The sequence below is a fragment of the Siphateles boraxobius genome, unplaced genomic scaffold (genome assembly GCF_051911475.1).
Source record: "Siphateles boraxobius isolate OS27281-9 unplaced genomic scaffold, OSU_SipBor_1 2, whole genome shotgun sequence".
In the NCBI taxonomy this organism is placed as follows: Eukaryota; Metazoa; Chordata; class Actinopteri; order Cypriniformes; family Leuciscidae; genus Siphateles; species Siphateles boraxobius.
In genome coordinates, this window is record NW_027508810.1 from 3,835,722 (window position 1) to 3,863,580 (window position 27,859).

A 27,859-nucleotide genomic window follows, 5' to 3' on the forward strand; every position below is an offset into this window, starting at 1 on the left:
TTGACCTGTGGGGCGATAAATAACTACTATATGGATCTTAATGGAAGTTTTAAATGTAATAGCATAATATACAAACGAATTGTTATTGCATAGAGTAGAGTGAGTTGAGTATTTAGTATTTGAGTATATATATATATATATATATATATATATATATATATATATATATAGCGCTTTTTACAATACATATTGTTTCAAATCAGCTTTACAGAGATAACAGCAGAATAATGTTGTAATACTATTGTGAAATATAAAATTAAATGTCCCCAACTACAAGCCAAAAGCCAATGGCGACAAAGGCGGAGAAAGGCGAAAAAGAAGCCAGTAATTTAGACCGTAATTCAAACATTTCTACAAAAAAAAAACACACAAAAAAAAACTCTTGCCTTTAATTGTAATCAATTCGTTATTTGAATTCCGTGAGGAGAAAAATTATGTACAAAGCTCAGTTGGTTGATGGGGAAATCCTCCGCTGGGTTGCGTCACGGTGACGTCAGCGCTGCCGTCTTCAGCTCGCGCGGACAGAGACGGCCATATTTGCGGGAATAAGCGAGCGCAGCGGCCCGCGCGGTTTGTGTGCTCCTGCAAATCGCCCGCGTCACTTGATCTTCGTGCACATTTAATGGTCACACATGACGCAGAAATGCCTCACGGAATAAATCTCTAGTCCAACCATATGATATCTTTCGGCCCCGCGCAGGAGTCCTCGCTCAAAATGGAGGTGCAGAGCGTCAGCAGTGAGGTATGTCATATATATGACAACATTCATTGACCAGTATTGATAATCGGTGATTTTAATGACAGTTTTGTGTGTTTTTGGTGATGATGTGAGCGTGCGTGTCCCTGTCGCGCGGGTGCGCGCGCGCAGTGTGGAGACTCTCGTGACGACAGCGTTAGCTCGAGCGGTTAGCATGTGATAATGATGCTACTCGTAATTCCTGCACAATATTAAATCAAATGACGCTCATATCAATGACATCGCGTTTCTGTTGTGTGTAAAACACGAGCGTGTTAATGTAATGAGTTGATGGTGATAATGAAGATTAGCCTGCGCTTGCTGATCGGATTCACCTTATGAGTCATGACTAAAGCGCGCGCACGCACACACAAACACACACACACACACACACACACACGGACGGACACAAGAGTCTCATCTGCCTTCATCTGTTAGTTACACACTGATTGAGCTGTCAACATGAATATGTACTCGTATCAGACAAAGGATGTGCGATATTATAGTTTCATCTTTCTGTTTTTCCCACCGTCTGGTATCCGTTGTAATAAACTATGTAAATATCTGTCTTTCTCGCTATCTCTGTATATTAGCCTATTCTTCAGCTGTCTGTTGAAGATATTTTCAATAACGTTACGTAAATATAATTTCTCATAAGGCTTTCCGTTTTGTTTTTTGGTACTGATATTGTGTTTCTTGGGAAAAGATTAACGTTACAGTCTCAATAGTAATGTAACGTTACACAAATTAACGTAACCGCAACTGTGCTTGTCTCGCTAAACTGTAGGACATTTGCTGAGGTGTGTAGGCTAAGTGCTGTCCTGTTCATAGCTTTTTCAACTTAGTTCGCAACATCGATGGACTCTGTTATTGAACTGAATTGAATCAATGTATTGAACTTACTCAAAGTGAACAATGAACTCTTTTCATAATAGTTGAACTTAACATAGTTACTAAACTGAACTGAATTGATATGAATAATGACACTGTTGTCTATTTGGAACTGCTTTACGGCAGACTTTGAAGTTACCAACATTCATTCTGTTATTTTCTTGTTTATTACCGTGAATCTGATTTGAAACAATCTGTATTGTATAAAGTGCCATACTAATAGATATGCATGATATATTTGCCACCATATTCGTATCGGCCGATATATGTTAATTTATCGTTATTGACCAAATAAGAAAATTTGGGCGATGTGTTAAAGCTGATAAATAACGGATTATTTCCTTGAGCGGAGACGCTTCACTATTTGCAATAATGTTTTTTTTATTAATTGAAATATGATTGCAATCACTTTGAAAAGGAAAATACAGTTAAGTGCAACATGTGCAGCGCAAATCTGTCAAATAGGCTACATAAAATTATAATAAAATTTTTTTATATATATATAATAAAATTAATATTAAGGCATTCTTTTATTTATTTGTCAAGTCAAGTCACCTTTATTTATATAGCGCTTTTACAATACAAATTGTTTCAAAGCAGCTTTACAGAGATAACAGGAAAGTAAAGTTGTAATAGTATTGTTAAATTCAAAATTAAATGTTAAATGTCCCCAACGAAGCAAGCCAAACGCCAATGGCGAATAAAGGCGAAAAAAGGCGACAGTGGCAAGGAACCAAAACTCCATCAGTGACAGAATGGAGAAAAAAACCTTGGGAGAACCCAGGCTCAGTCGGGGGGCCAGTTCTCCTCTGGCCAACAAACCAAAAGTGTATGATTATGATTTAAGCAGCATAATAGGTCAGAAGTCAGATTGGATCAGAACTTTCACAATATTTATCCAGTTCATCTGGTTAGGGGTCGGAGTCATCACGCCGGTATGGAGATGAGTTTGTTGAGGTGTCCATGAGGCCTTCACAGTGTTGATGAGGCTGGCACTTCAGGGATGCGATGTCGTCGTGTCCATGTGATGGTCCTTCCTCAGATCTGGATATGGCCTGGATCCGGCGGACTGCGGTAAACCTCGGGATAAACAGAGACTAATATTAGCGTAGACGCCATCCCTATTATGATGTACAAAGTACATCAGGATTTATGGGAAGTGTTCCCGGTTCCGGCTGATCTAAACTATGCAGCCTAACATTGAATTATAGCAATCTATAATGTGTTATGTGTATGCTAAGCCAAAGAGATGTGTTTTTAGTCTAGATTTGAACTGACAGACTGTGTCTGCTTCCCGGACAATGTTAGGAAGATTGTTCCAAAGTTATATATATATATAAAACACAACGTGTGTGCTCCTTCTCTTTCTGTTCAACTATGGTGTGAAACCGTCGTTTTGATGCAGAAGTATTATCACACTTTACAATCACTTTAGTAAAACAGAACAAGGGGAACGTGTTGCTCTCAGGAGGAGGAGCACATCGGCACACCTGTGAATCTGCATCTTTCACAGCAGAGGCTTTTTCCACAACATGGAGGAGATACTAGTTTAAATGAGTGTATTAGTATTTACTAGTATTAATCGACTAAAACTAGACTAAAAATTAAACAATTCAGATGACTAAAATATAATGGGTTTAGTTCAATTGTAATGCATTCATTTAGAATTTCTCTAAAATGTCCAAACCCATATACTCCCGGAGAAAACATCTATTAACCTGTTAATATGAATGATTTTAAAGTTTGAACATGCAATACATATTTAACTACTGTGGCTTAAAAAATATCTTAAAATTAAATAAAACCACTTTTCCTAAAGTAAAATAGTCTTCTTTCAATGCATGATATATGCATTTTTTATAACTGCTTGCATACATCATTCTTTATTATTTCAAGCAGCAGACATATTTATTTGTATGAATTAAATATAATGAATCCTTATTAAAGCTTTTAACGAGCAGTGAATGCTTTTCTCTTTTTCTTTTGTTGCTTGATCAATATTAAGGACACAGACTGCAAAAGGTTTTACTCACTGTCACTTTAAGACATCGTATCATGTCCAATTACATGCGGATCCAATTGCACTGATGCTCATCCGATACACTCAAAACTGTTTAAGACTTAACCAACACAGTTTACGTGAATACTCTCCAAAACGGACATTTCGACATAATGTTGTGTATTTGTCCATTTAGGCACGAAAGAAAGCTAAATTCAGTCCTCGCGCGCTGTATGGCTGTGTGTGTGGCTGCACGCTTCGAGTTGGGTGTGTGCGCACAGAAAACTATGCGCTGTCGTCACTCTTATTCAGATCTATATGACTGCTCTTCTCATACTCCCAGATGTTTACATTTTTTAATATTTTATGAGACATGCAGCGCATGTGAACCCGTGTGCCGCTGGTAGATCAGCACGTCCCTACTACAGGAAAAATATGCGCATCTACAAACGCAGGACATCAGTTCTGACTGGATTGCTTCCCAAATCGTCACTATCTAACATTTTTGTCTATTTTTTATTCGTTGACGAAAATGTCAATAGATTTTCGTCATAGTTTTTGTCATTCAAAACTAGTTTTTATTTAGTTATCGTCTCGTTTGCGATTATGGTAGGTTGTAGTTACTCGCACATTGTGCTTGTAAATTATTTTTCCGGTTCGCACGGATGGATTTTTAGGGGCATATGCGAGCAAAATGGTCGCACTGTAGAGCCCTGTTTGATATTCTAGGTATTATCAACTGGCCAGAATTTTGAGATCGCAATAGACGTGAAGGACTATAATGCTTTAAGAGCTCGCTCAAGTACTGTGGAGCTAAACCATTTAGTGCTTTGTAAGTAATCAGTAATATTTTAAAATGTATACGATGTTTAATAGGGAGCCAATGCAGTGTTGACAGAACCGAGCTAATATGGTCGTACTTCCTGGTTCTGGTAAGAACTCTAGCGGCTGCGTTTTGAACTAGCTGTAGTTTGTTTATTAAGCGTGCAGGGCAACCACCCAGTAGAGAATTACAATAATCTAGCCTTGAGGTCATGAACGCATGAACTAATTTTTCCGCATTTGTCAATGAGAGCATATGACGTAATTTAGATATATTTTTAAGATGGAAAAATGCGGTTTTACAGACACTAGACACGTGACTTTCAAATGAAAGATTGGTATCAAAGAGCACACCCAGGTTCCTAACTGACGACGAAGACTTAACAGAGCAGCCATCAAGTGTTAGACGGTATTCTAGGTTATTACGTGTGGAAGTTTTTTGTCCAATAATTAGAATCTCTGTTTTTTCAGAATTTAGTTGAAGGAAATTACTAGTCAATCAATTTTTTATATCAGCTATGCATTCCGTTAATTTTGTGAATTGGTAAGTTTCGTTAGGTTTTGAGGAAATATAGAGCTGAGTATCATCAGCATAACAGTGAAAACTAATTCCATGTTTCCTAATGATATCTCCTAACGGTAGCATGTACAGAGTGAACAGCAGCGGTCCTAGTACTGAGCCTTGTGGTACACCATACTGAACTTGTGATCGAAAAGACATCTCTTCATTTACTGCTACAAACTGATAGCGGTCAGATAAGTATGATTTAAACCATGCTAGTGCAATTCCACTAATGCCAACATAGTTTTCTAGTCTATTTAAGAGAATGTTGTGGTCAATGGTGTCAAATGCAGCACTAAGATCAAGTAACACTAATAGAGAGATACAACCACGATCAGATGATAAGAGCAAATCATTTGTGACTCTAATGAGAGCTGTCTCAGTGCTATGGTGCGGTCTAAATCCTGACTGGAAATCCTCGCAGATACCATTTCTTTTAAGAAAGGAACACAGTTGTGAGGATACTGCCGTTTCTAATATCTTTGACAGAAAAGGCAAATTTGAGATCAGCCTGTAATTGACTAATTCTGTAGGATCAAGTTGCGTTTTTTTAACAAGCGGTTTAATCATAGCCAGCTTAAAGGTTTTTGGTACGTATCCTAGAGACAAAGACGAATTAATGATATTGAGAAGAGGAGCTATGACCTCTGGAAGCATTTCTTTCAATAGTTTAGTCGGTATAGGGTCTAACATGCAAGTTGTCGATTTAGATGAGTTAACGATTTTGCAAAATTGTTCTTCTCCTATAGCAACAAATGAATCAAATTTTACCTCGGGGAGACTATAATGCACTCCCTGATGCGATGCTGTAGTAGACGGTTGCATAGTTATAATTTTGTCCCTGATATTATAGATCTTATAAGTGAAGAAGTTCATAAAGTCATTACTGCTGTGTTTCTTGGAAACTTGTGGGCTTGAAGCTTTCTTTTTCGTTAGTTTAGCCACTTTTTCAAATAAATACCTAGGATTATGTTTATTTTCTTCTAATAGGGTTGAAAAGTAAGCAGATCTAGCAGTTTTTAAAGCCTCTCTCTAGGGCTGAAACGATTCCTCGAGTTACTCGATTACAAAAATTCCTCGAGGCAAAAACTCTGCCTCGAAGCCTCGTTAAATTCCTATTCCTATGCGTTAAATTGCACTAAACGCGCAGCGCAGGGATTTGATTGTTTAACACTGACCGTTTATTCACACGGACCTGTTCAGGAAGCATATATTTTGAATTTAATTGGCGCGATGGCGGAGAATAAATATGTAAATAAACGGCAGAAATTATCTAAAGTGTGGGATCATTACACACTTAATTCACTTAATACACTTAACTTGCTGAAACAAGGTAACGTAGTCTAAGCCTATTGATGTTCGCTGATTTTAATCCCATACTGTATTTGTAGCAATGTCGTGATGCGGTTTGACTAGATATGATTTTTAGCTTTGATGACATTTTTAAGTAGTAAACGTAACTATCACGTTCAATTCCAAGAGAGTATAGCCTAAAAAAAGAACCCCTTCACACACACACACACACACACACACACACACACACACACACACACACACACACACACACACACACACACACACACACACACGCCAGTCAGACCAATGCATCACATATGCTTAAACTTTTATGTAGCCACGCAACAATAATTTCAGCAAGCATTCACTGTATACACTGGGACGTGATGGAGGAACAAATATTGTATTGCAGTCTTTGCGAGACCTTGTTTGTATTTCACGTCTGCCAAATAGTTACAGACAACAACAAAAAATGCAAGTCCCCAGCCTGTTGGTTTTTAATAAAGATTCAGAGTACTAATTTTTCAGTTAAAACACACGGAACAAAAAGTGCGTCAGCTTTTACTGCGTGTTCAACAAGTCACGTTACAGCTCTTCTTCAGCGTTAAACTACCAGAATAAACAAATATGCTTAGATGCTTAGAGTGGTTATATTATAACATGAAAATTCACATATGAGATAGCTTTATAACTTGCACATTATATAACTTATAGTATATAACTTATAACAGCTTTAACTGAAATAGACACAAGTTTAATATAACTATTCTGTTAATAAAACACAGTAAAAAAAAATATCCGATTACTCGATTAATCGATCGATTAAGTGCTAGATTAATCGATTACAAAAAGAATCGATAGCTGCAGCCCTACCTCTCTCTAAGCAATCGAGCTCTCCTTCCATGCAATCCGAAATACCTCTAGTTTTGTTTTCTTCCAGTTGCGCTCCATTTTTCTGCCTGCTCTCTTAAGGGCCCGGGTGTGCTCGTTGGACTATTTTCTTTAATCTTCTTTAAGCGCAGCAGAGCAACTGCGTCTAAAGTGCTGGAAAAGAGAGAGTTAAAAGTTTATGTTGCAATATCGAGTTCTTCTAAGCTATCTGGGATGCTGAGACGATGAAACTGATTAGGAAGATTATTGATAAAGCAATCTTTAGTGGCAGAAGTGATAGGTCTAACATACTTGTAACACGGAGTTGTCTTTGCAGCCTTGGCTAAATGTAATTTACATGAGACTAGATAATGATCTGAGGTGTCGTCGCTCTGCTGCAGAATTTCAACAGCATCAACATTGATTCCATGTGATAATATTAGATCTAGAGTATGATTATGACAATGATTAGGTCCTGACACGTGTTGTCTAACTCCAATTGAGTTTACAATCTCTTTAAATGCCAATCCCAATGCATTTTTTCCTTATCTACATTTGTAAGGCAATACATTTTTATTTGATAAAGAAAGTTGGCCTTAGGAGTGTAAAATTAATTTTAAAACTTGGTTCAACACTGGTTCAAACTAGGCTACTGTATATTTTTGATTTGTTGAAGTGCTTGGGTCATGGCTTTTAAATGGTGAGACTTTTGTTTTTATAATCAGGCTCTCAAAAATTATAAAAATTTGGATTTAGATATCAGTTTTCGGCTTTCAAATATAAAGAATTATCGTATCGGCCGAAATGTTCATTGTGCATTAATCAATCAGACAAATCAAATGTGCATGGTGATGGTCTTGATGGTCTTGGTCTCTGAGTCATCATCTTGTGGCTTTAAGACCAAGATGTTCATGAATGGAATTGTATTTGTCTGAATCGTCTTCGCAAAGAGGTTTTCAATGAGATCAGGGTGATGGTGTTGCAAGTGGCTTTGCATGTTCGTGGTATTACCTGTGCACTTCACTTTTGTTTTACCAGGCAGTTCTTGTACATCACATACTCCTTGTCGATTTTGTTTGTCCCATCAATGGTGTAAAAGCTGAAGTGTGTTCACACTTTGAACTTTAACGTTAATGGATCATCTTTTACTTTACTCGCACTGCTGTCCATCTGTTAAAAGTCTCTTTTTATTACATTTTTGTATCAAGGAATTTTATTTATGTAGCAATTAGTTTTTCCATTTTTCTCAGGGTGGCCTTGCTTTATTACAGAAGACTGCCAGTCATGCAATGATTGCAGTCAGCTTAAAGGGCATTTGTTTTATTATTGGGTTGAATAAAAAGGGAAGAAAAAACGAAATAAATTTCAAGGTTTACAATTAATTCAGTGAGATTTGTTTTTCTTCGGTCCTGGAGGGCCACTGTACTGCAGAGTTTAGCTCCAACCCTAATTAAACACACCTGAATAAGCTAATCAATGTTTTCAGGATTACTAGAAAAGAGTTTTTGTCAGGGTTGGAGTTAAACTCTGCAGGAAAGTGGCCCTCCAGGACCGAAGTTGCCCATTCCTGTTCTAGACCTATTAAACTGTACCACAGTCAAATAAGAAAATTAACACAAAACAGTAAACCACAATCAAATATATGCATATCAAATCGAAATTTGATAAATTGATTCATGATTTTTTTTTTCGAACCGTTGACCTGAGGAATCGATTTGAATCGAATCATGAGGTACCAAAGGATTCCCAGCCCTATTGCCTGTTTTTATTACCACAAAAAAACAACAACTGATTACTCGATAATGTGTTTGAGTGTTTGAAAACATTATGTGGCTTCTTACACAGATAAAGGCCCTTTCACACTGAACGCGAAACAACTGATCACTTTCTGCTAATTCACACCTGCACGCTAGGTGGCGCCGACCAACAATGCATTTTTTCCTCATGTATGTTTCTCGTATATGGCACTAACATCGTCCGCTGCATTATATACAGCAATAAATTAAGATCAATAAAGTTGGGTACTACATCAGAAACGCATACTTTCTATAATGCTTGCAAGAATACATCTTAAAATGTAATTCGACATACGATTAGCATCAAGCTACACGTGATTATTAATGTCTTTGCTCAAAACCCACTGTAAACCATCATCGAGTGCTTAATAACTTCCGATTGTGATTTAAAGTGGATTTTGATTCTATAATAGGCAGACTCTTCTTTGTATGTTTTATAATGGATTGAACGCTACGTTTATCATTTGTCATAAACATCCTTTACTGTTATAAGAATATCATCAGCTGCAAAAAAACATTGTCATAATCATGTCTATATACCTTCATATTTTATCTGTAGAAAAATAAAGTAAATTTTTTTTTATATACTGAGGAGCAGAAGCTATCTAGAACGTGCTCTCAGAATAATAACACTCGCACACGTGGAAGAAAGCGGAGAGTGATCACATAATTTACTGGTAAATGAATGGAAGTGATATTCTGTATAAAGAACATGTGAGAATAAATATTTTCTCAGATACCAATGATAACAAGCACTCAGCATCCACTCTCTTCTCCTCTGGAATATCTGCGGTGTTTGTCTATACTGGTTTTTGAAACCAAAAACATTTTTCTGTATAGGAAAGTTAAGCAGTAAAAAAGTAAAGATTACGGTTTCATGCTGCTGTATTGTGAAAAAAACCATAATGTGATATTTCTGTTTTTGATTTCAGGTTAATGGGCATCAGATCATGGATGAGCCAATGGAGGAGGAGTCCTACACACACTGTGTGAGTAATTGTGTACAATCCTGGTGCTTGGCCTCTGAACCTCTCAGAACTGCTCCACGTTCCAACGGTGTGGGATTTTTAATGACCCTTAGAGAGAGCAGGGTGACAATTTAATTTTAAAACAGCAAATAACACATGCCAGGGCTCGACAATAAGGAGTGCCTGATGGCCCGAGACTAGCGAGAAAGATGGGATTATCATCACTGGCTTGATTGGTGTCGGCAACACGAAAGTTTATAATTTTCACTTGTTTTAAAGTCTTGCAAATGAAAACATTCAAGTAATTTCAAGCCATTTAAGCGCAAGATGTACAGTATGAAATAAATGAATGAATATGTGGGCAGTGAACATTTTTTCAGGGCAAGTACCCTACAAATCTGAATCACTGTACTGACTGGGCAAATACAAAAAAAATATTTTTAAAGGTGTGGTGATATGGTTATGTCAGAATTTGGTTTAATATACGATATGAGGTTCACGTTTTGATATAACAACACTTATACTATACAGTATGACAGGAAATTGTTTATTTTTTAGAAAGTTTCAGCAAAACCCCCAGAAACTACTAGTGTCGCGCTAGTGTGTGTGTTACGGATACTTGGTGTTGTAATAGATGCGGTGCGCAGTACAGGCGGTTGTTTGTGTCGGTGCATTTCTAGAGTGAGCTGAAACAAGAGTGCACATAAATTTGGTAAATAAATATAAAGAAACATTTATTTACACATGACGCAACAAAATGAAATGGGTGTTTTTTCACACAAATTCTGTGTTGTGTTTTTTCTGGTAATCAAATGAAGACTTACATTAAATTCATTTTAATTATATGAAATTAAACAGACTTTATCAAACCACTTGCTGCACAATGAGCTTTACTGTTACAATTAAAACATGGAAGAATTTTTTTGATTATTCCTTAAAAAAAAATAAAGTTTTGATCATAATTTATTTGAATTGGTGTTAGTATTATTACATTGAGACAAATCTAAATTCTACTATACAATAGTAATATATTTCTGTCAAGTTAAACCGAACTTTTGTTTTGACGGGTTGCCGTGAAGACCTTGAGTCTCTGTGTGTTTGATATGACGATAGTTTTTCTCAAATGAAGCGGTTAAATGCTCACGAAGTGACTTTCAGTGCGGATCTAGAGACTGGAGATGAAGTTCATGCATTCGTGACGTGTCCTCATATATGCAAAAAAACAGCGTCACACGTGCTTAAGTGTGTATGAGTAAAATTAAAGGGATAATTCACCCAAAAATGAAAATTCTATCAGTATTTACTCACCCTCATGTTGTTCCAACCCCGTAAGACCTTCGTTCATCTTCGAACACGAAAGATATTTTTGATGAAATCTGAGAGCTTGATCACTACTCCATACTAGTCCATAGGCTTCTTGAGGGATTGAACTTGCCGGCCTCGAAAAGTTATTAAAGACATCGTTAAAATATGATCTGTTGTTGTACGTCACACGTATCACCCACATGACCAGCGTCGGCCAATAGTGAGCCTACGTGTGATGTAGCTCTACGCAATTACACTAGTTTAACTGACTAGAGGCCCAAAGAGAAGGAAATGAATAGTTGAAATAAAGTTGTTATTTATGTTTGTTTTTGCGCACAAAAAGTATTCTCGTCGCTTGATAAATTTAAGATTGAGCCACTGTAGTCACTTGGACTATTTTAACGATGTCTTTAATAACGTATCGAGGCCGGCAAGTTTAAATCACTTAAGAAGCCTATGGAGGAGTGATCCAGCTCTCAGATTTCATCAACAATATCTTAATTCGTGTTCTGAAGATGAAAGAAGGTCTTACTGGGTTGGAACAACATGAGGGAGAGTAAATACTGACAGAATTTTCATTTTTGGGTGAACTATCACTTTAACCGCGTCGTCTGCACCATTCATTTGCACAGGACATGCAGGTTTTGTATTTAAATTGTCTTTTTGCGATTTAATATTCACAAACACTAGTCTATATCGTGAAATTCTGCGTTAAACGGTAAATTCCTTTTTTATGACTGGATCCCCCAAGACGGAAATCATAGGGCACTACACATTATTTGCTTTTCATTTTCTAGAAGTAGAGTTGAAGAAACTTGCTGTATTTTTGCTGAAGTCCGGTGCTTGCTTTAGTTAATGGCACCGGTTCTTGCTCCCTCCTCAGAAATTTGCAAGGAGTGTGTATTTTATCCGCTATCGTCAGCATCTCCACAGAGGCTGGCTTTGCTTGATTTGTTTCTCCGGATTTTGTTGCTTTAAAGAAATAAATTTTTTTTTTTGTCTTTTTATGATAGTCACCTTCTCCTTCCTCGACATTTTTCCGCTTAAGTTACTACATGCAGCTCGCGCGGCTGTTTTATTTTTTTGGCCGCCCCCCCTAAAAAAAAACAATGGTAGGGGAAACAATGTGTATATTACAAAATGTATTTATTTTTTTCAAAGGGATTCATTTGAAATCATTTCAATTGTTATGGAATGGTTATGTTCAGTTGTTATTGCAGCAATGGTGCGTGTGTTATCTGTTATCTGTAAGCTGAATTGTGAGATATTATATACAGTGGTCAGAAAAATGATTTGGACCCTTAAACCACAATAACATTTGCAATCTTTAACAAAATATCAAAACTGTGTATTGTACATTATATAGGCTTCTGCTCTTGAAAATATCCATGATTACCAAAGAAAATTCATAGTAATCAATATCATGCACTTGAAGAGAATAATATGGATTGGTTTTGCATGGTTTGTTTTGTCAGTTGTCCGGATGTCTACAGCTGTGTGTGTGTGTGTTTGTGTGTGCAGGATGAGGGGGCCTATAAAGAGATTCCCATCACTCATCATGTGAAGGAGGGCTGTGAGAAGGCCGAGCCCAGCCAGTTTGAGCTGCTCAAGGTTTTGGGACAAGGCTCCTTTGGAAAGGTCTCTTACTCTTTTACTTGATGTGTTTATGATAGGGCTGCAGCGGTACAATAAATTCATGGTTTGGTAGAATTTTGGTACAACAATGAGAACAAAGAATCTGGATTAAAATTATTTTGTTAACGCAATGGTTGAATTGTGAAGGTGCTCATTTGCACATGACTTCACTATCCATGTGATCCCTATGACTTAACTAGGTGACATAAGCACTAAAATAACTAGTTAATTAAGATTTCATTATGGCTCCTGAAACTTTTGAACAAATAGTCTGAATAAAAATGTAAATAAAAGTGGTATGGTAAATATTTGGTAAGTTTCAAATATTTTTCTCAACATCAAATCTCAGGTTTTAAATATGTTTTGTTTTCAATAAGCAAAAATTAATTGTCACATATATAATTTAACTCTATTTTTCAGAGGTCTTTTTTGTCGTGGGAATGTTGCTGTGTGTCTGTGCTCATTAAGGCCCCGATCTATTCAAGGAAATAGAACAACAAACTGATGTGACGTCATTTTGTACAAAATCAGGCCAAAATGAACTCCAAATGAAGTTTGTTTTGGGAATTCGAAACAGCTTGTTTGCCGAAGTTTGCTCCGGCTGCTAAACACCTCAGTACCACTACCACCATTGGTCCGAGGCACATATGTAATTGGCAGGTGTGCGCCGCCTTTCACGTGAACATCTTTTCTGGTTCATTTTGCCTGTGCAGTCGTTCAGGGTCATGAACACACTGGAGAGCTGCTTGATAGTAAAAAAAATGCAGTTGTACTGACACTGGTTTTTCATGTTTAAACCGGTAAAGCTGCTTGATTTTTAAGCTATCTGTTGTATAAAGTGAACTATAATTAAATGTAACGTGACTTTACTCGAGTGCCGTAAGCTCGTGCAAACATAACCACTTTGCTATAATCAGATGCTAATGGTTTATTAAAATGCTTGCTGTTTTTCAATTTAGTTTATTTTGTTCTTTAGAGGAAAGCGCGCAGCACATATTTGCATATCAAACGGTCGCGATCCCAGCAGAGTCGGCTGTGTCAGGTGTTCGATAACAGTATATCTCTGCTCACGTGTTTCGAACTTTGTTTTACCCTTAAACGAGGAAGTACTTTGCCGTGAGTATATCGGGGCCTTTAGAATACAATCGCACATTTAGGCTTGCCGCCCACAGCACAATAAAATATTGGCACTTCATCTGTATTGTGTTAAGATCAGCTCCACTGTCCTACAATATACAGCTCCAAGCCTGATCGATCACATCTGCCTGGTTATGGTCGGCATGAGGTTTCTTTGGTTCTTAAATCCAAATTTAACCAGAACGATCTGTTTTGAACTCTTCCCCATGTCTTCTGGACCATTCAAGCATAGAAGGAAACACTGTCAAAGGGGTGAAAAATAACTTGCAGCAACATCTTACATACGCCTCTCTGTACAGGAAAGCCCATGAATGATGTCTCATAATATTTCAGATCTAGTTCTTTATAATTATAATTTATAAATAATTAATAATTAATTATATATAATGTTTAGCACATTATAAATAATAAAAGGGTCTGCACTTTTTTTCAGAAGAAACATTTTATTTTCCTCATATTACTTTGCAATGTGTGGGAAAGTAAAACCAGTCTGTTTTACAATGCTGTCTAAATGCAAAATGATAAAAATTAATCAAAACTGTATTATTTCCAAAGATAGTAGCTGATCTACTTATGCTTCACTAATTCAGAAATAACGTAGTAGAGAAGGAAAAGTTTTACAGACCTGGTGTAATCAGTGGAATAATTAATTTCTACATCAGGTGGCTATCAAATGAATGTGATCTTGAATTCATCTGGATGTTGGCTTCAGTTATTCAAATGCAAGTAAACAAAACAAACTGAGACCATTAACTAAACATGCTGAGAGATGGAAATGGGAATGTTACATCACATTCTTTCTCCAACAGAGAAGTTTATGATGCATTACATTCAGGCTTTTCAATTGTTAAGAAAATAGCTAATTCGAAGCACATTATTTTTTCTTTCTTTTTCTCCTTCCCCTTCTATTACTGGTAATAAATCTACTTGTAAAGCGATAGTTCACCCAAAAATTAAAATTCTGTTAATCATTCACCCTCATGTCGTTAGAAAACCTATAACACTTTCGTTTATCTCCAGAACACGAATGCAGATTTTTTTAATGAAATCTGAGAGCTTTCTGTCCCTCCATTGACGGCTATGCAACTACCACTTTGACGCTTCAAAAAGTTCATAAAGAGATTGTAAAACTAATCCATAGGAATTGAGCTGTTCAGTCAAAATTTTCTGAAGAGACTCGATCACTTTGTATGATGAATTTAGGCTTTTTATTCACATATAAACATTCACCAACTCACACATCAGTTGTGGAAAACGGAAGCTCAAGCTTGTTCGCTTGATGTGAGAGAACCAATGAGGTTCATTCTCGTGTTACGCATCACGTTTGAGCATCACAATAACCAATGAGGTTTGTTCGCTGATTAAAGTTTATATGTGAATAAAAGCCTAAATTAAATCTGTTATATAATACATGTTCTCCAGTTATTTTCTTTATTTTAGTGTGAAATGAGACCTGAAATGAGTTTCTTCTGATGACTGACTTGAATTTTTCCATGTTGTGAACAATCAAATTCTGTTATCCTGTATGCTGATATTAGGGAAGCTGTATATCTACTCTCTTGTGTCTGTAAACTGGAAGGTGATGTGTGAACTGTCCTGACCTCAGGTGTTTTTGGTGCGGAAGTTAATGGGTCCGGATGCCGGACAGCTTTATGCAATGAAGGTGCTCAAAAAGGCATCTTTAAAAGGTCAGTGATTTTGTCTTCATTTGTGTAAGAAACACATTTCTGTGATGGTATACTCGTGTTTATTCAGTATTTGTGTGTGCATGTGTGTTGCAGTGAGGGACAGAGTTCGCACTAAGATGGAGAGAGATATTTTGGTGGAGGTCAATCATCCTTTCATTGTGAAGTTGCACTATGGTAAGACTCGGATGATTTGTCTTTCTGAGTTATAGTTTTTGGGTTGTTTGCTCAACTCCCAACACGTTTGAAAAGGCGTAGCTTTGTTTTATTTAGTGTAAGGGAGCAATTCTATTGTTGCAGACAATTTGCAATGAAAACATGAAATGTACTTGTTGGTATTGTCTTATTTTGTGTGGTTTTAGAGCCCAAAATCAGGACAAACATTTCTAAAGTATGAACCGAAGAGGCAGTAGACCAAACTTTATTTTGAAAGATCAGAGCTTTGCTGAGGTACAGCCTCACTTTCAGCCTTACTTTGGTTTGCTCAGCCCTGTCCGATGATCATTTGAGCTAATTTCGGTGGGAGTAGTGGGAAAAAAATCCCCCAAATACTACACATTCCAGATTGTGCTTGGCATAGAAAGTTTCAATCAATTTGTATGAATATTGTTTTATAAACTTATAAACATTATGTGCATGACACATTACTGAAGCCCAGTGACTTAGTAAATCTGACCTTTATAAATTCAGAAAGCAGTGTTATGACATTGTATTTATATTCCTCAGACATTGTCTTGTCTATCTGTAAAATGCTAATTGTCTTGCAGCTAATCTATTTAAGTAGATAATCTACTTAAATCCATTAAATACCATCTCAATACAGTTAGTATAGCCTTAAATGAACAAATTAAGATACGTTTTTTTGATCCTTTGCTTTATTTTTTTATGGTATGGCTGACTTTTTCCATGGAATTACCCATGAATGACTTCTAGGTGTTATTGTCTGAATTTTATTTTTTTCTCTCCCTCACTTTCTTACAGCCTTTCAGACAGAAGGGAAACTCTATTTAATTTTGGATTTTCTCAGGGGTGGGGATGTATTTACTCGTTTATCCAAAGAGGTAAGCATCGTGTGATCTACTCTAACAGTTTCTGTGTCTGATTTATGATGTTGATGTTAACAGACTAACAGCTCCTTTTATAACTATTTTGTATTGCTATTTTCCCCCCACAACAATTGATTGTTTGTAATCTAAATGTCTTATAAAGTGTAATGTCCTCTGCCAAATTTTCACTTGTGTTCATTTGCAGGTTTTAAATGCTTTAGCTTATAAACTTGAGGCCTATTCTCACCCAGAGCAATGCAACCAGAAAATGTACCAACATGATATGATATACAAATAACTCAATTTCATCCAGAGTGAAATTTTCCTGCGTTCATTTACATGTTTGAATGCTGGACTCATTTGACAAGTACACTACTATTGTTAAACTGTACTCTACCACAAAAAACTGATTTGCTGTTGCAGTCAGTGTGTTGGACTTGTCGCAGTGAAAATTTGTGTTCATTGTTAACAGGCGTTTAGTCTGTATGCATTGCCAGCCCTTTGTGTGTTTCAAGAACTTTTTCTATTTATTTGTTTGTCTATTTATTTCTTTTACGTTTTCTGTGTTCTTAATGTGGATTCATGTGCTCAATCACCAGAAAAAATTGCAGTTTACTTAGCATGTAGCATTTCATCAAACCACTCCCTTATATTAGGGAATGAGGCATATTTTAATACAGCTTCTGTGTGGCAATTCATCTCTACACAGATTTGCTAGGTTTACATGCAACCTATTATTAACACATTAGTAATCGGATTGGTGGCTCAATCGGATTAAAAAGCCTTTATGTAAGCATCGCAATCAATCTCATTGAGCTCAGTCCGAATCAAATTTTGTTGGGATTGATCATAAATCCCATCAATAATCTGATCGAAAGGAAATGATTAAGAAAAAATGCTTGAATCTGACTATTTTCTCAATTGGATTCAAAAGTAGCTTGCTTGCACAGTGCCCTGATGCACAGTTTACTTATGAACGTGTGTGTGTGTTTGCGTCTTACGAACTGGTCAGTGTAGGAGACTGAATATTTACTAAAAAAACTCTTCTGACATATATGTTGGCTTTCTTTTTAGATGTCATCAAGGCAAAAGCTACAGTTATACTGACGGTAGCTCTAGTGACATCTGAATGCAGTGACTGGGCTCTATGCATGAAGTTTTGCTCAGAATATGTAATGCACATGACATGTGAACGAATCTGATTGCAACATTTAGGGTCTTTCAGAATATTAAATCGGATTGGATTCATTTGGAAAATTAGTGAATGTAAACACACCTAATGTGTATGCTTTTCAAATGCGTTTTTCAGCTGTATTTGCCAGTAAATGCATTGTTTAAAAAAGTAATGTTAATTATTTAAAATAACTCTGCAAATTCTTCAAGTGAGACAGACAAAATAATCTGATTGTATAGCGTCCATTAATTGTTAACCCGACATTAATATTCATTTTAAACAAATATGCTTGGCGTATATCCATCTTTTTCTTTGTCGTTATGATAATGTGTATTATATTGTTGTTGTTGTTGTTGTTGTTGTTGATGTGTGTGTGTGTGTGTGGTCTTTGATGAGAGAGTAAATTTGTCCAGTTCTTACTAGGTTATGTTTACAGAGGAGGATGTGAAATTCTACCTTGCAGAGCTGGCCCTTGCATTGGATCATCTACACAACCTAGGCATTGTTTACAGAGACCTGAAGCCTGAAAAGTAAAGTATCCCCCTTCACCTCTCTGCATTTCTCTCGCTCCCTCTCTCTCTCTGTGTGTGTAGAGTAGAAACTATACTCTTTCTCTCTTCCTGGCATTTCACCTGCCCTCTCTTTTTGATCTTTTATTAAGTAAGGATGGATATATCTGACAGAGCCAATGTGCAAGATTATAATTGAGAGGTTTTGAATACTTGGTCTGATTTTGTTTGTTGACTCTTGTTTAGTTCATGTATATTTGTATCTGTATTGGAGAAATGTGGTCTTAATTTTCAGCATTTTGCTTGATGAAGCTGGACATATCAAGTTAACAGGTACGTACCATTGTCCCCTTATTACATCACTTCCCTGCCTGTTGAGCTTGTGCATGTAGATAGATGCAAATTTGCAATGTATTACATGTACTGTTAGCGTTTCACCCTGAGTTAAGACTGATTTGAGTGGTTTATGTTGTGTTTGGGTCGTGGTCAGATGGGGATCTTTGTCAAACTCTGCCACTGGAGCGCAACCATTAGGGCTGGGTATCGATTCTCGAATCAATTTGATTCTCAACTTTCAATTCAATGAATTCAAGGATCCAATTTTCACTGGCCCCACCACAAAAAAAGCAATAAATGAATAAAATAGTTCTGTTTTTGACCCATGTATCCTTGTGTTGTAATAAATAAGGTTATGACACCCACAATTTTAGATACCAGTGAAATTTAACTATTCTCGATTTCAATACCACAGATTAAACTAGTAATATAAATTTCAAAGATTATTCAAAACAAGTAAACAGTCATTAAAAAAGAAAAAGACAAATTAAATACAAGCAATAACACAGATAAATAAATACAATAGAGCAAAAAGTAGGGGTGTGACGGGTTCACGAGAACAAGACGATTTTTGCACAATTTTTCAGAAATCCTCAATGACAAAATTCATGACTGGTAAAATAGTATACAGGTGCATTTCGAAATGTTTCAACTAATAATCTTTTAATGCATGTAATTTCAGGTCTACTTTATGAGTATGAATTATCAAACGCATTGAAAAAACAATATACAAGCACTGTAAAAGGTGTTTACTGACTGGCTTTTCTCCTGTATGATTTCACATGAGTCTCTTCAGACCTTACTTTATGAGCTTTCAGAACTTCTGATTGAGGCTGTGTGTGACGACCTACCTGAACATAGAAATAAAGAGTATAAATAACAAAAATAAATAAGTTTTCTCTTAGTCTTAAGTGCAATCAAAGTACTGTAGCCGTAGCACACAGACTCTTCATTTATTTTGCACCGGCAGTTATAGGGTTAATGCGGTGAGTTCAGGTAGAGAGAAACGAGCGAGTGTGTTTGTCTCTACAGTTGTTCTTGCGTTCGGATCATGATTTCAGAAACGGAGCCTCCCTTGTCTGTCGCTCTTTAGACATTACAGTACTCTCTCAATATTCAGGGAAAACCGAGACTAGAACCACAACAACACAGTCCAGAGGTTCTTGCTGCACTGATTGCGACGGCAACTCGTGCTGGATGAGCAGACTTTTACATTAGTTAATAATGGGTTTTATATTTTATAAAAACAGCAAAACGACAGTTTAGGCGAATGTGAGTGTAGCGGTGGAATATTCAATGCTTATTTCAGCCTCACGCTCCGTCATGGCGATATTGCAAGGCAGCTTTTCACTCGACGGGAAATCTCCTCACATTTTAGTCGTGTGAGATCTCGTGGTCACAGCCCTAGAACAAAGATACAAATTAAATAATCAGTGCTTTTAAGGTTTTTCAGGTTGGTCTAACAGTAGTTCGCAGGTACAGAAATTGAATAAAGTATTCAAATGTAAAATAACTGCATATCTTCACTGTAAAAATTAAATAAAGGTTGATCCTTATTAAAGTTACAAAAACGTTTTTCAGTGAAGAGCAGTTCTACGGTCTACTTAAGCCATAACCGGCCGTTTACTTGGATACTCACAAAGGCGGGCATTTTCAGGTAAATTTGTGTGAATTTGTCCGTTTAAGCGCTGGGAGACGTGAAAGAGAATTAATTTTATTGTTTTGAGAATCATAGCGCTTTTGTGAATCTATCAAATCGACCATATTTAAAAAAAAACGATTAATTGAAGAATTTGTTTTACCCAGCCCTAGCAGCCATCCTGCAGACTTAACACCAATTTTCAAGTAAACTGTGAAGGACGGTGTCTTTCCAAGTGCAGAGTTCGACAGCCCTGCTTTAGCTTTGCGACTTGATGCAAATATGACTAATGTGCTGATGTGCCTCTTGCAGACTTTGGGCTCAGTAAAGAATCCGTTGATCAAGACAGAAAAGCGTACTCTTTCTGTGGCACTGTGGAATATATGGCCCCTGAGGTGGTCAACAGGAGAGGTCACACACAGAGTGCTGACTGGTGGTCTCTCGGCGTCTTAATGGTAGGAGCTCATCACAGCAACACCTTAATGACTCTCCTCTAATGAGCATGTTTGGAAAATGTCAGGTTATATATTAGGGATGAAACGGTTTGACGACAAAACCAGAATAAAATTCCTTTACTCTTTCAGTATTTTTTGAACATTTTCAGCACATTTTAACAATACTGTGTAATATTGGTAGCCATGATCCTTTTGGTCTCTATAATTTTGAAATGACACATTCATACCGTTTCATCTCTATTATATATGCAATACTGTTCCCTGAAGCAAAGGAACAAAGTGCAACACGGAGAGCATCACAGTTATCGGGATAAACGCAGGATGACCTGTCCGATTTGTCCTTGATTTTAGGTTTAAGAGCAAAGCTTAGCACAATTGATGTAGAGTCTGTGCTGTTCACTCCCTCTTGACTCAGTCCTCTAAAACAAGTTTTTCCCCTTTACTTTTTTATACAAATACAAAATACACAGTTGAATTGTATTGTCTGTGGTAATAGAAGCTCCACTATTTCAACAGTTTACATTGTATTGGATTGTAAACATTATAAAGTAAATGCAGCCATATAACAGGGTTGAGCAGTAAAGGTGAGTTGCAATTTCTGCAGAATTTTGTGTTAAAAAAAAGAAAAGAAAAAAGAAGGTCATTGCCGGTAGCGTGGTGATGTATGAAACGCAGCTCAAACACAAGTCACTTCCAAACCAAGCCATTTTCTGTTGGACTTGAACATGAGTGAAATCTGCGTGGGGAACTTTTCCGCTCTGTCAAAACTCCTGATTGCACTGATTCTTTTTGGAAAGACAGGATTTTGCCTGTGAGCAGTGATAAATGTGAGCAGATCTCAAGGCCCTGTTCACACCGCTAGCGACTTTGTCTCTGTACTGTGAAGACACTTGTGGGCGTTCCCAGTGCTGTCGCTCTAATGCTATTGGTAGACTGCGTGCCTGGCCATATCTTCAGAAAATACAGTCACAAATAATATAAAACCAATATTATTCTAATCTGACTAGGAATTAGATTTAAAATAATTCAAATGATTTTATTGCTGCTTTGATCAATCAAATTAAATTCACTTATACTGTCAAATATTACTAAAACTTTATTTGAAAATGACACATTTTCTCATCCCTAATAATCAACACAATGCATTGGAAACTACATCAGAGCTAAACTGCTCACTGCGTCATATAACACATGAATCAAACTCACTAAAAGACTTCCGGCAGTTTTTATTCATGCATCAACTTTATTATATCCAAACAATTATAAAATGTGCTGCTCATTTGCATAAAGTAAGAATTTCTGAACTCTTGCGTCACTTGACACGCCTACATTCTGTCGCCAATGGTCCCTGTCGCTCGTGTCGCCAGAAGTTGGCAGCTCTCCATAGAAAATGGATGGGATCATGACTCTTTGTTGCTGTGTGTAGCTGGCGGTGTGAACGGGGCTTAAAATCCAAACAGGACATACATCCAAAGTAGGTCAGCGGTGTTCACTCATCATATACAGTTTATACATATTATTTTCTTTCGCTTACGTTTTTTATCAGAAGCATCTCTAGATGGTTTATACCAAATTTCATGCAATCAGACAAACAACCTTGGACAAGGTTTAAAGAGTCATCGGATGCCCATTTTATACTAGTTGGTATGATTCTTTAGGGTCTTCATGTAAAGTGTTTAGCATACTTTGGTTAAAATTCCTCAATTGTGTTGTAAAACACCCTTTTTACCTCCTCAAAAACAGCTTTGTTCACAGTGACAACTTTGTTCAACTGATCACCCCACCCTCTCTTCCGTGAGGCGTGTCAACACAAGACACGTAAAGTGCTTCCTCGGCAGACAGTATATATATGGCTGAGGGTGGAAATATGCTAATATGGGACAGTCTGTCAGTGGTCGTGGGCGGAGCATGAGCAATATGACATCATAGCGCTCAGAAAATCCAAACGGCTTGATTATTAAGAGTGTTTAGGCTTTTTGAGGATTAAAATAAGTGTGAATGGATTTTTCCTTATTGCATGGTGGTTGTGTCCACCAGAGTATGTGAGCGGAGTGGAGCGGCAACAATTTTCCCTCCGCGCTCCAAGCATTTAATAATCACTCCGCTCCAGCTCCGCTCCGGGTTCACCATTTACCGCTCCCCGCTCCACTCCTCGCTCACTGATACCAGAAACACCGCTCCGTCTTCGTTCCCCAAGTAAATTGCGAATAAAGTATTTAAGTATGCTTTGAAATCTCACAAAATTTATCCTCATCATAATATATAGGCATATAAAAAAAAAAAAAAAAAACATTAGGAGAATAGTTTCAATTTGGTTTATTGGGTTGTGTGCAAACTTTTCCTATGACATGCTATGCTTATTACATGGTTATCAGCATCATAAATTAAATATCATTGCTGCTTTTTGCGTAGGAAATTATGTTTGGAAAGAAGAAAATTACTTTTTCATCAGTTATTTTATCTATGGGTCACTACATTTCTTACACATTTCTGCTTATTCACAATCAAATACCGACAGTAGCCTACAGATTACATTTGTTTCAATGCAATGCATTAGTGAGAAAGCGATTTGCGTGTGTGAAGTGTTACCGGTTTAAAATGTGCTTTCACCCGATCCAGCTCGATCTCATGAAAGTGCGTATCTATAGCCTAGCACAAATTTTATTTCTCGTACCATTTATACGCCAAAAATAGCTTTTGCTTGCACAGCCTGTACACAGTTTCCGCGTGCATATGATACGCACTTCACATCCCTAATCCTAACCAAGGGGTTTAGTGCATTTCATTTGCATGCAAAAACAAACATTGGTGTATAAATGGCACAAGAAATAAAATTTGTGCTATAGATACGCACTTTCATGAGATTGTATTGCCCAATCATTTTCAGTAGGCTAGAGAACTATAACCTGTAACATCCCGCAGCCACTCATGTCCATCGGCGTCATCATAACCTTCACATTTTAAAAATGCAGTTCTATAATGAGCCGTTGGCATGAATTGTACTCGTGTTGGAGCGGTAGTGGAGCGCTCTCGGAGCGTGTGAAAACCATGACGCTCCGACTTTTTTAAAAAACGCTCCGCACTCCATTCAAAATCACACCGCTCCACTCCCACTCCACTCCGCTCACATACTCTGGTGTCCACACACTGCAAAGACACATTTTTATGCAAACACCACATAAAAGTGAATATTGCATCCGTTGACCCCCTTTTAAAGTCGTTTAAAAAAATCTGGAAAATTTTCTGGAAAGATGCATATGACATCTGCATATGACAGTTTGATGCCGGGTAATTGAAGGAGTGTTAGCTAGAGTTGGGGTTAGGTTTTTATAGAGGTGAGTGCCTGGTCTGGTAGGGCTCAAGTGTGTTAGGGAGGCTGGTCTTTATGTATTGACAAAAAAACACTGAGACATTTGAGGCATCTTTAGTGTGATATCTAAAGATATAGTAGATAGTCTTGATATCTGTGTTATACCAAGTAAATTGACTGAAAGAGAAAATTTACCTTAAAATCACATATTGGATTCCCAGACAATCGTGCTTTGATAATTTGCCCAAGTAAATGCGGCTTGTTTGATGGTTGATTTATTTTTTTCCAGTTTGAAATGCTGACCGGCACATTACCGTTCCAAGGAAAAGACAGGAATGAGACTATGAACATGATTCTCAAGTGAGTGTGGCTGTTAAATCATGCCAGTCTATGTGATGCTTAATTGGTCAAATCTCTTCTCAAGGCTGCCAGATAGAAAAATGTAATTGACAGGTGAACCAATAAGGAACAGTTCATTGGTGTAGTGGTCATGACCATGCACATAAAATGCTGGTAATGTTGCTATTTCTGATTTCTTTTTTCTTTTCCTGTTCCTGTCTATCAGAGCAAAGCTGGGAATGCCACAGTTTTTAAGTCTGGAAGCACAAAGTCTTTTACGAATGCTCTTCAAAAGAAATCCATCAAATCGTTTAGGTAAGTCACCTGTGTTTCTTTTCACAGTTTGTGAAAACACTAGACCATGGGTTGTTGAATTTTAATAGAAGCAAACTTGGTAGTGGTGTCACCAGTATGGTAATCATCATAACTGGTCTGTTGCAGGAGCAGGTCCTGACGGAGTGGAGGAGATCAAACGACACACGTTTTTCTCCACCATTGACTGGAATGTAAGAATCTGTTAACCCCAGTTGCACATTGCTCAACTGCTCGATCCTCCATTGCTTGAATGTGTGTGTGGTCAGACGGCGTGTCAGATCAAGCTGTGTTTGACTTATGATCCCATCACTTGTGTTTGATTAGTGGTTACACTTTCACTATATGGACAAAAGTATTGGGACACCTGACCATTAGACCAACAGGGATTGTAAAGACATTGCATTCTAAATACATAGACATTAATATGGAGTTGGTCAGCTCTTTGCAGCTATAACAGCTTCCACTGTTCTAAGAAAGCTTTCCACGAGATTTTGGAGCGTTTCTGTGGTAATATTTGCCCATTCTTCCAGTAGAGCATCTGTGCTGTCAGTCACAGATCTTGGACAAGAAGACCTGGCTCAAAATCTCCGTTCCAATTCACCCCAAAGGTGTTTGATGGGGCCCAAAGGGTCAAGTTCTTCCACACCAAACTGTCTTTATGAACCTTGCTTTGTGCACTGGGGCACAGTCATGCTGGAATAGAAAAAGGCCTTCCCCAAACTGTTCCCCACAAAGTTGGAAGCATTGCAATGTCTGGTATGCTGAAGCATTAAGATTTCCCTTCATTGGGAGTAAGGGTCCAAGTCCAACCCCTGATAAACAACCCCACACCATAATCCCTCCTCCACCAAACTTCACAGTTGGCACAATGCGGGTAATGTTCTCTATGCATCCGCCAAACCCAGACTCCTCCATCAGGCTGCCAAACAGAAGCGTGGTTTGCCCCAGAGTCGAGTGGTGGCGTGCTTTACACCACTGCATGTGACACTTGACATGTGATGATGTGAGGCTTGCATGCAGCTGCTCGGCCATGGAAACCCATTTCATGAAGTTCCGGCACACCGTTTTTGTGCTGATATTAATAGCAATGGAAGTTTGGAACCAGCATTAACAGTTGGCGGCTTTTAATTTCCATGAAAGGAGTACCATGCGCATTAGCGCTCTTGTGATTTTTACATGGTCTTCTGCTTTGTTGCTGCTGCTCTTAAATACTTCTACTTTCCAATAATACCTCTTACAGTTGACTGTGGAGTATCTAGCAGGAATGAAATTTCATGAACTGACTTATTGCAGAGGTGGTATCCTAACCCAGTACCACTCTTTAATTCACTAAGCTCTTGAAAACGACCCTTTTTTTTTTTACACAAATGTTTGTAAATGCAGACTGCATGGCTTGGTGTTTGAATTCATACATATGTGGCAATGAGTCTGATTGAAACACCTGAATTCGATGATTTAGAGATGTGTCCCAATACTTCTGTCCATATAGTGTAAGTTACTGTTGTAAGTAATGCAGCCTTTCTGAAAGTGACTGTAACAGTATTAGATTGCAACAGTAATAGCAAATAAGGATATATTTGAAAAGGAAGGGTTGGCTGTAGGAAATGTGGAGATTCTTTGAAGGGTGAGGGTGTCATGGGGGACTTTGAACGATTCCCCCATGACACCCCACAGTCCACTACAAGCTCATGTTTAGCTCTGATTCTGTGGTCATATGCAAAAAAAAAAAAAACCCGTCATGCTTCACTCTGAAATCCATCACATTGCAGATGTATGGGTTTAGAAGGCCATTTCATGTTGACTTGTGTCTGATGATCAGGATTTACCTTTCTGTGTGTGTCAAGTGGAACGTATTTTATTGGAGTACCATGTGTTTATTGTGTCTGTGTAGAAATTGTACAGAAAAGAACTTCAGCCTCCATTCAAACCTGCTGCAGGGAAACCAGATGACACTTTCTGCTTCGACCCAGAATTCACAGCCAAAACTCCCAAAGGTACGATGGAGAATGTGTACATGAGAGATCACAGTGCTGAGACATGTATCTGCTAGCGGCTCTATGATGACTTGAGTTGTATTTTGTGTGTGTTTACTGTGGGCAGATTCTCCAGGCATTCCCCCCAGTGCAAACGCTCACCAGCTCTTTAAAGGCTTCAGTTTTGTAGCTCCAGCCTCGCTGGAGGAAAGCAGCAAAAGTTCCCCGCTACTCAACATTCTCCCCATAGTGCAGGTAAATCTCAATATCTCTTTAATTCAGTTAGTTATACATGTATTTTTAAATGTTTTTAGTCTCTTCTGCTCACCGAGGCTGCATTTATCTGATCCAAAATACAACAAAAACAGTAATTTGTAAATATTTTTTCTATTTTAGAAATTTATTTCTATAGTTTTCTATTTAAATGTGTTTTAAATGCAATTTATTCCTGTGATCAAAGCTGAATTTTCAGCATCTTTACTCCAGTCTTCAGTGTCACATGATTCAATCTAGAATGCTGATTTGATGCTCAAGAAACATCTATCATCTTATCAATGTTAAAACCAGTTGTGTACAATTTTTTAAAAATGTCTTTACTGTCACTTTCGATCAATTTAATGCTATTACACTTCAGGTCCACAAAGAAGACGAGGAAGAGTAAAGGAAGTAGAGTAGCTAGGCAACTTTATTAAACAATACAAAAGAGTATAATAATATAATGTGTTTTCTTTGCACAGATGATAACGTTATCAAAACGATCTCGTTCACACAGATCTGCAAAAAAGACTAATGCCTAAAATGACTAACGCTGCATTATGCTTCCAGACAAGTACTTGGCGATGTCACTTTGCAAAGAAAGATTACGCACTCAGGCTGAACGCACAAGGCTATAGACAAAAATTACAATCTATTATCTTTTTTTTTTTTTTTTGGTCTGATTTTCATTCTAAGGATGTTAATCTTGAAAATATTGTATTACTTTGTCTTCTGGGTACATTTCATCTTCACAAAGCCAAAAACATTCACAGTAATCCCTCCTCAGATATAAAGTCCCTTTTTAC

At 37.4% G+C, this 27,859-nt stretch overlaps 1 protein-coding gene across 2 annotated transcripts in view; it reads left to right on the forward strand.

The window, feature by feature from the left end:
• Positions 1 to 492: 492 nt before the first annotated feature.
• The window catches only part of rps6kal (ribosomal protein S6 kinase a, like), a 38,952-nt gene continuing 11,585 nt past the window's right edge, over positions 493 to 27,859 (forward strand). Inside the window, exons 1-14 of one of the 2 annotated variants that reach the window (XM_077235716.1) lie at positions 493 to 742; positions 9,905 to 9,961; positions 12,767 to 12,883; positions 15,624 to 15,705; positions 15,799 to 15,879; positions 16,684 to 16,763; positions 18,346 to 18,452; positions 18,727 to 18,764; positions 20,719 to 20,861; positions 24,461 to 24,531; positions 24,737 to 24,825; positions 24,952 to 25,016; positions 26,717 to 26,819; positions 26,926 to 27,053. In XM_077235716.1, the coding sequence (XP_077091831.1) occupies positions 677 to 742; positions 9,905 to 9,961; positions 12,767 to 12,883; positions 15,624 to 15,705; positions 15,799 to 15,879; positions 16,684 to 16,763; positions 18,346 to 18,452; positions 18,727 to 18,764; positions 20,719 to 20,861; positions 24,461 to 24,531; positions 24,737 to 24,825; positions 24,952 to 25,016; positions 26,717 to 26,819; positions 26,926 to 27,053 (1,227 nt within the window). In that variant the 5' untranslated portion in view covers positions 493 to 676. The remainder of the gene's footprint in view (positions 743 to 9,904; positions 9,962 to 12,766; positions 12,884 to 15,623; positions 15,706 to 15,798; positions 15,880 to 16,683; positions 16,764 to 18,345; positions 18,453 to 18,726; positions 18,765 to 20,718; positions 20,862 to 24,460; positions 24,532 to 24,736; positions 24,826 to 24,951; positions 25,017 to 26,716; positions 26,820 to 26,925; positions 27,054 to 27,859) is intronic. The other variant, XM_077235715.1, reaches the window with a different exon arrangement.